Genomic DNA, 9,579 nt, shown 5'->3' on the forward strand with positions numbered 1-9,579 from the left:
AAAAACAAAAACATCCCCACAGCACGATGCTGCCACCACCATGCTTCACTGTAGGGATGGTATTGGCCTGGTGATGAGCGGTGCCTGGTTTCCTCCAAACGTGACGCCTGGCAATCACACCAAAGAGTTCAATCTTTGTCTCAACAGAACAGAGAATTTTGTTTCTCATGGTCTGAGAGTCCTTCAGGTGCCTTTTGGCAAACTCCAGGCGGGCTGCCATGTTACTAAGGAGTGGCTTCAGTCTGGCCACTCTACCACAAAGGCCTGATTGGTGGATTGCTGCAGAGATGGTTGTCCTTCGGGAAGGATCTCCTCTCTCCACAGAGGACCTCTAGATCTCTTACAGAGTGACCATTGGGTTCTTGGTCACCTCCCTGACTAAGGCCCTTCTCCCCCGATTGCTCAGTTTAGATGGCAGGCCAGCTCTAGGAAGAGTCCTGGTGGTTTCGAACTTCTTCCACTTACGGATGATGGAGGCCACTGTGCTCATTGGGACCTTCAAAGCAGCAGAAATGTTTTTGTAACCTTCCCCAGATTTATGCCTCGAGACAATCCCGTCTCGGAGGTCTACAGAACAAAACATTGTTCACATGAGAAAACCAAGTTATTATGCATTTGTGGAAAAAGTGATGTGTTGTGAATACTTTCCGGATGCACTGTATATACTCCACAAATGCCCTGCAACATTCCTGTTGTACTTTATAGGCCAGGAAAGGTTCAAAAAGGCAAGCAGAGACTTTTAAGGCACTGGAAAAATACAGTCTCGCAGAAGATAAAGGGAGATCACTGAGAGAAGCAGGACACAATGGAAGACTATCTTGAACTCTGGAAGAGTGAACTTTACACACAGTGCAAGAATAGTTATGGCTAGTTTCAGTAAATGTTACTTTATTAAGCATTTCTGGTGGAAATGGGAAACACTGGGAAGGTAATTCTTCTGGATATATGACTGTTGAGTAAATGTGCCTGTTGGTGGGTGTTACTCTAAGTCAGGGTGTGAGCCTTAGTGTTTCTACCTTGGGGCTTGACACAGTATACTTTATGATGTTGTTGCGAAGTGGCAACAATTATATGCTGCATGGTGCAATATCCTACCTAATCTATTTTTCCTATTACTTATTAATATCATTATTACTGTCTTTGTGGTGAAATCACTGCAGTAGTATCAAAAAACTACAAAACATCATCATGATTTCCAAGGAAACTACAATGCGGGTCCATGAGTGCCATTTCTGTGGCTTGGAGTGTCATAAAATTAGGTTGTCATTTACTCATACTTCTAGCTGAAGTAGTAGGTGTAGGACGCTTCATAAGTAGTTCTCAAGGTCTAATCTGAGGTATAACAAATTCTTACCCTAGTCAGACATTCAGTGAAATTATAAATAGGAGTAATTCTGAGGCACTTGATATATACGGGCACTAATCTTTAATTAAGCCACAATAACAGATTAAAACAATTTAACACAGAAACAACTACTTCTTATCAATACTGTGCTTAAACATTCCCAGATAAGATTTGAAAAAGTATATGACCCATTAGGCAAATTACTTTTCCAAATGCTAGCTGGAGCCAGGGGAATGTATTTTTCCAGTTTGTTGATTACTGTGACTTAGTTAAACATAAGGTCACATTCTTATGAGTAACTCATGAAGAAACTCATGTAGTGGCAAAGGATTCATAAACTATTTTTTTCTTAAACAACTCTTCTCTCGTTTAGGGGTTGAAATACAAAGTGACTTAGGTTGTTAGGCTGTCATCTACCCTATTGTTACGATATGGCACTGTTACAATATACAGTGGTACTTCTGTATATGTCCACTTTGGAATAAGTCCAACTTGGTATAGTCCCGTTTGGACGCAAAACATTTTGCTTGGTATATGGCCTTTGTTTGGAATACGACTCGTGTGCTAGAACACCATGCGCTACCTTCGAATACCTTTCTTGAGACAAAGCCACGAATGCCCACGAGCGTCAATACGGCAGTTGCTAGCATTCAGTGAACAACTCACGCTATAACTCTATGTGAATTTTTACGTGATTTTGTGTTTTTCTGAGCAAATATGAATTGATTGTTGAAAAATATGAAGGTGGCATGCGTATCCGTGACATGGCTACTGCATACCGTATGCCGAGAATGACGGTATCTATGATTGTGAAAAACAAAGACGTTATTAAAGAAGTAAACTGAGGTTGAATTTTCATTTATTTTCTAACTGCTTTTGTATTTATGTATTTTAGTATTAACCAGTGTTTAAATTATTTTATACAACCCCATCGATGTATAATATGCCAATAACAATAGGATTTTTTTTCATAGAAACGGATTAATCATTTTCCCTTTATTTCTTATGGGTAAAATTATTTTGGTATACGACCTGTTTGGTATAAGTCAAAGGATCTGGAACGGATTAAGGATGTATACCGAGGTACCACTGTATTCTAGAAAATTCCTCTTACTTTACAATTTACTTTCCTGGACCTATTTGTACTTGCCTCTTTCATCTATACAGCATAAAACTTTTCTCAATATGCAGAATACCAATAAAACTGGCCTTAAGCTCTTAACAGAAGTCACCTGACTTTCTACTCTCTGGAAATTCTCCATTAAAAATCTAACTTTTTGGAATTCTCAGTGGATCATCCAGTACCACTATCAACGTGCAGTGAGATGTGGCAATACTTGGAAAGAGAGTGAATGGATGGCTAGCTGTTAACAAGTGATGTTATCTCCGCTCTCTTACTCACAAAGCGTATATATAGAATTGGGAGTTGGATATGGTTGTCATATGCAGACAGGTTCTTTTATTATTTCGGATTTATGCTCCACCACATGCTTGTTACTTGTCTATTTTTCTAAAACTTATGTAAATCACAAACATCGCCCACAAAGCAGCACTACTGGAAGAAACAGAACTTTCCTTTCATAAACATATTTGCATGACAACAACTACAAATAGCCATTAAACCAAAACAAGAGATTTTCTGGTGATGCACTTGTGCAAAGTAATTTAAATTTCATAACTTTAATTGTAAATGGATGTGATTTGATATATTCTTCAAAAAAGCACAACTTCAGATTCTAAAATTCTAATGTGGCCATTCAGTTCTTTGTGGCAACTGTTTTAATATGCAGTGTCAGGCATTTCAATAAGAAAACTAGAAATAATAAGATTATGCTGTCTCAGTAAACCAATGGAGCGACTGCATTCAACCTCTGAATATAATGGTCATGGACAGAGCTACTGCTGTCCCTCCAATCCTCCATCCATTCTAACAGGCTTATCTATCTCAAGATCATAGAGAGCAGATGGCATATTACAGTAATCAGATAATACACCCCTCATGTCTATGGGATGTGGGAGTAAACAGCACAAAAGCAGTGCAGGCTACATTTGTGGCAAGTAAAAAATTATATAAACTTCCAAATCATTTCGTTATCTCTGTCTATGGCTAGTTTACTAGAGTGATGAAAAACACTGGCATTGCTCTCCGTGTTTACTGCAAAATAGAATTTAGTATTTCAAAACTTCCACACTGGCCAAACACACATGCGGCTCAGTTATTAATGCTCTGTGGCACGAGGCAAATCTCTCTAATGGCAGCACAATGGTAGCATGTAATTAGAATTTGGTTTGTGGGATTGTTAAAACCAAACACTTCATTGCTGAAAACAAAGCAGCAAACACATTTTAATCATTAGTAGAATTGAAATGTGACAAACAATTAAGCAAAAATGAAAAATATCTGAATAATATGCAAGTGAACTGGACATACTCTTCAGATTATAAATAACTAGCAAAATACCCGTGCTTTGCAGTGGAGAAGTAGTGTGTTAAAGAAGTTATGAAAAACAAAAGGAATCATTTTAAAAATAATATAACATGATTTCTTTCAATCAGGCACATATTTCGAGGATGTGTTGTGTTCAAGTTACATTACGTGTTTGTCAACCGTTGTAAAGATAACAGGTTTCATTCATCGAAGTGTTCACTACCAAAATTGGTACTCGTGAATCTAAGATGTTTAACAGGCATTCCCGGTATTAAGTTGTGGATTTGCCTGCAAATTTTTAGCGGTAGCGCGTATATGAACTTAATTTAACCCTTCCCAGTCCTGCAAAGTCAGTTCACGTGAGCCGCTCGGAGTACATGCATCTAAGCTTCTGAGCTGTGCTTGTGCTATCTCTTGCGATCTTGCGATGTCCACGGCTTTATTTAATGTTAGCTCAGACTCAGCACTTAAAAGTTGTATCTCGCGAATATCGTATTCGTCTTAGGCATGATAAACGCCAGCGTGTCAATGAACCTAATTTAAAGTTAAGCTTTACACCCTGCTTTTCTATTCGTTTGCATAAGCACAGTCCTTCACCAGCAATTTAAACTCCGTTACAGCAATTTTAACCCTGTTACAAAGTGATCAAATGTCAAGTTTATACCCTGCGTCTTCTCATTAAACTTGTATCTTGCGAATATCGTATTCTTCGTGGGCATGACAAACACCAGCGGCAGCCTATGAACTTAAACTTTAGGTTTACAACGTGCTTTGTTTCCGAAGTAGCTGCACTTATGAATATGCTTGTATGCGTCACTCGCTTCATATTCTTTTGCTGCCTTCTCAATTGTGTAATGCGTTTTTTGAACAGGTTTCATTCATTGAAGTAATCACTACCCAAATCTGTACTCGTAAATCTAAGATGTTTAACAGGCATTCCCGGTATTAAGTTGTGGATTTGCCTGTGAATATTTAGCGGCAGCGTGTCTATGAACGCAATTTAAACTTAAGCTTGCTTTCCTATTGATATGTGTACAAAGGCTTGTTCAGCGTCAGAGGGTTTCCGCAGTAGCTGCACTTATGGATATGCTAAGCACAGTCCTTCACCCGCGAATATGTAGCGGCAGCGTGTCTCCCTCACCATCTCATCTTCATTTGCATAAGCACAGTCCTTCACCCATGAATATTTACCTTATATGGACAGGCACTCAATTACGTGGGAGGCGTGATGATGTGGGATGCAACTCCGCCTCACACAGCAACCGAGCTGCAGGCTATGGCCGTATATATGGATGAAAGTGTGTTCCAGTTATGACCATTACGCGTAGACTTTCTAAATGAAACCTGCCTAACTTTTGTAAGTAAGCTGTAAGGAATGAGACTGCCAAATTTCAGCCTTCCACCTACATGGGAAGTTGGAGAATTAGTGATGAGTCAGTCAGTGAATGAGTGAGTGACTGAGTGAGTCAGTCGGTGAGGGCTTTGTCTTTTATTAGTATAGATTACTTCACATCACTGTTTAATAAATGGCCGTGCTTCAGTAGTCCCTAATAGACAAAAGGAAGAAATCCTTAACAAAACAGATGAGACCTTTAAAAATAGTAAGCTGAAAAGGTCCTGTTGCTTGAAGGCATTCCTAAATCATGACAATAAAATAAAAAAAAAACATATGTTTACAGAACAATTTCTCCCAAATACACTTTCACAACCTTAAAGAAATACTCCAACCAAAATAGCTTTTTTATGTCACTTGCCCAAGCTGATTTGTAGAGATAGATGCCTATTCTATCAGAAACATTAATCAGCTATGAGGACCAACACTGGACAACAGCAATCAATACTAAAACATTCATGGAAAAATCTCAAGCTACTCATCTTGCATAAAACCACGTTATGTATACAGCTATAAGCTCACATTATGAAATATTTAGTTTTTTATGCTATAATGTGAAACAAATCCTAGAAAATTAGAGTAATGTATGAACAGATAGATAGGAAGTGCATAAAAATAGGATCAAGTCTTTTAAGTGAAGACAGAACTTGTGACAAATAAATGAGTGAGAGAGACAGAAGAAAAAAAAAGTTAAAACTAAAATGCTTCTACATAGCTGGTTCCAAGTTGGACATGCTTCCTGTTCTTTGTTTGTGCCACATCGGCTACACCTTGGTCACTCACCGATGTTGACATTTGACCAGATTATCGCCTTTCTACAGAGTGAACAATGAAAAAATCTCCCTACATCCAAAAAAAGTTTTATTACACTGCTGCATACCCAGAAACACTTTACAAAGATCAAAGAAGAAGCTATGAATTTCATATTCTCAATTAAAATAATCAGAAAGTTTGGTATTTCTTTCTAACTAAATTTAGCAACATTTTAATTGGAGGTCAAAAACAAGAGAAAAAAAAAAACACAAGAACCTACCAACAAAGTGCTGGGAATTCTAGAATGCACTGTCAGAACCCAATCCAGCAACACTAAATACAGCCTCTGTGGCCACTGCCTTAAGGTAAATGGGAGTCCAGTACATATGTGTATAATGTTAAAACAAACATGTGTATAATGTTAAAACAAGAATTTGTAAGTCTTCAATGTAAACCTTATAAAAATGACCATAAAATGTCCCTCTCATCACACACCCATGGATAGCCAGTTGCTCAGTCAGTTACTGACCCTTGTTCAAATTCAAGACTTGACAGCTAAAACAGTTGTTGTGGCCATTCAGGAAGTACAGCATGTACTGCCCAATATCAAAACTGACTGGCATGGGCAAACGAAATTGCAACATTTGTATAATATACAATCGATATTCAAACTTATTTTGGAAAAGCAAACCTCAACAGTTAGGTCTTCTAACTAAAGACTATCAAGGCAAGCAGTTAAACTGCTTCAAAATGCGTTCCTCTGAATACTGCACACTGCCTGCAAAAATACATCTAGAGTTTTCCATTAAACTAACATCCTAAACCAAATATACCATTGAAGACCCTATGTATGAACAAACAATGAAAGAGCATACTCGTTTATTTATACAGAATGACGTTTAGTGGACATTCTACGCGCAAGAACAATAAAAATATGGCTTCGTGTCAAAATAACATCCTGCTATGAGCAGGATGCCACAACCAGAAGCAGCAAGGTTCTAATGAATATCCAAGACACGAATTTTTCAATTTCAAAGTTCATTTAATATACAGATTACACCCAAGAGAGTAATCGATTAAAATTCTACTCAAACATTGATGCAAAGGCCGAGTAAGAATCTAGTTGGATTGCCATGCTTAACGTGTGGAAATACGTTCAATAGTTGATAAGCATGATCGTCATTCAAAGGTCAAAAACCTGTATCCATGGCCGCTATTTCAAAGGATCTTTGAAAAGCACACTATCAGTAACTGAAGGTCGAAAAAGGCGGCACGAGATCGCTTATGTTCAAAACAGCAGCATGTAAAATTGCGTTTTCTTGTTACTTCTTACTCACATTAAATAAAAAAATGTATCTCATTTCGTAGGTCGGTGTCCAAGTAAACGAAATATTAGTGTTGTGTAAAAAGTATACATGTCACGTCAGGTAGCAGACGGCAATTAATTCATCGTATGAATAAATAAAAACAAGACGATGCACATGCCCCGTAACCACGTGATGATCGCCTAAACGTCAATTGCGATAGGAAAAGAAAAGTCCTTCTGGATGTACACTTTAAACTCCTGTACTGTCAAATAAATGGTATAATGGGGGCTCAGACATTCGAAACTAAATTATTTTTGTGAGTTCGTGTTCTTATTACGTTCACATAACTGGTAATCAACAAATGAAAAGAATATATGCAGTGAAAAAGCTTCATTATGTGCCTACAAATATAGGAAGATTTTAAAGCAAAATTACAATATGTACAAGTTAACACACCTACTAGGCCACAAATACTCAAAAACACAATCGAACAAATTTACCTGTGCTGTCGGCCACGTTGCCCACAGAGGACGCCATCCCGTCAAGCTTAAATCTTTTACGTGTGGCGAAAAGGTGCCAAAAAACAAAGTGAGGAAGATTTTTTGTCGAATTGTTTGGCTTCAGCCAACTCGTACACAAAAACCGCAGGGTTTCTTCCGTCTCCTTTCCTCTAGTTGGTGTCGTTTTAGATTTCGCCGCCCTCCCCTTCCAGTCTACAGGCGATGTAAAGGATGGATGGAACAAGTCCGACTGTTATTTATTTTCAATTTCAATAAACAATTACAATGTACTTGTTCTTCTAAAAATAAAAAGCATTATATTTCGTTACTTTTTAAACTTCGATTTTAACAAAACTAACACATTTTCTTCTGCTCCTCACGCCGTCTCGACGGTAACCCCAAGTCCTCCCGAAATGGCGGCTGAAGCCGGAACTACTTCTATACTTACAAATAGTCCAAAGCCTTTGCCGGTTGACGTAACCAGCTAACTTGATAGATCCCGGATGAACTATTAAGCACGCGCAGGCCTAATGAATTTAGCAGTTTTATAATAGTAACGAGTTATATTCTACAGGCTGCAAATACGACTATATAAAACTGAAAGACACGCGAAACCTTGATACGGCCGTATAATCATGAGGCGCACATCTTGATGATTCTGATGTATTATTGCGCGGTGGCATTGCGGCACTAAATGTCGATTAGCGCATGTGCCAAAAAAACTCGAAGGATGATGTCGTGGCAATCACGTGATATGCAGAAGACACAATGACGTTTCCTTATTTTGGTTCGGTGTTTAGTAGTGCCATGTCAGGTGATTTTTTAAAGTGGTTTTTAACAGTATTGGGAAAAGTGTAATTTACATAACCGGCAAGGAGGGAGCTGGAGGTTAATGGTTTTGAAGTAGTTTGTGGCCACTTATGGCGTAATGTACAGGTTATGTTACTCTTCATCCGTATGTACATTAATATGTATGTTTAATTGTGTCAAGTGTATTTAAAATAACTATTTAATCTGTTAAATTGCTCCTTCGGCCAAATACCTGTCTGGAAGTAGTTAAGTGGCATATCTCTCGGTATTATGGAGGCGCAGTTTTAAATCGGGTGTGTTGCAATAGCGAGACCAACTTATGGCCAACATGCTGTGATATTACAAAATATTACTGGTAAATGTATGGTAGTAATTATCTGCAGCTTATCATGGGGCTAAGGAGAGGGGGCTGAATCATTGCAGGCGACTATGATAAGTCATTTAAACATTTTGATATCTTCTAATTTACATATTGACACAGTATAAGTCCTCACTTAGATATCTGCACATTAATTTTAAATTTGTTATGGTTTGAAAGCTATAAATACATTTGACTAGTCACATTTATAAATATATACATCTTTGATGTCTTTACATGTAATATATATGTTTTATTGTTTTATTCAAGTCAGATACCGTTCCTTCTACCTCTCTATAAAGAGCAAAGAAGAAAGTTAAACAATGTAAAGGTTTAACATTTTTTAAGCATATTCAGTTAACCTAGAATGAGATTTATAAATGCCTTCCAAAAACTATGTATTTGTTCTCATATGGAGAATTTACTTTGTTTAATGTTTCAAGTTAAATTGGCCATTCCTTTCCAATTGTATTTCAGTAGGCAGAATTGGATTCTTCAATTGTTGAGCGAAATTTTAACAATATAATATCACTTATCACAATAGATTGTTTGTTATGCAGTAGCATCCCATGCACATAGAAGTGTTGAAAGGTTAGATATTATAACCCCAAAGCTGTTGTAGAAATTAGCAAATATATACTCGGCAAAAAAAGAAACGTCCCTTTTTCAGGACTGTGTATTTCAA

The 9,579-nt window shown here is 37.6% G+C and overlaps 1 protein-coding gene across 3 annotated transcripts in view; it reads right to left on the reverse strand.

The window, feature by feature from the left end:
• The window catches only part of ogt.1 (O-linked N-acetylglucosamine (GlcNAc) transferase, tandem duplicate 1), a 50,681-nt gene extending 42,529 nt beyond the window's left edge, over positions 1 to 8,152 (reverse strand). For 2 of the 3 annotated variants that reach the window (XM_039765836.1, XM_039765837.1), the window contains exon 1: positions 7,727 to 8,151. In XM_039765836.1, coding sequence (XP_039621770.1) covers positions 7,727 to 7,763 — 37 coding nt within the window. In that variant the 5' untranslated portion in view covers positions 7,764 to 8,151. Of the gene's footprint in view, positions 1 to 7,726 lie in introns of all 3 variants that reach the window. The other variant, XM_039765835.1, reaches the window with a different exon arrangement.
• Between the last annotated feature and the right edge of the window lie 1,427 nt (positions 8,153 to 9,579).

Source organism: Polypterus senegalus, chromosome 10 (assembly GCF_016835505.1).
Source record: "Polypterus senegalus isolate Bchr_013 chromosome 10, ASM1683550v1, whole genome shotgun sequence".
In the NCBI taxonomy this organism is placed as follows: domain Eukaryota; kingdom Metazoa; phylum Chordata; class Cladistia; order Polypteriformes; family Polypteridae; genus Polypterus; species Polypterus senegalus.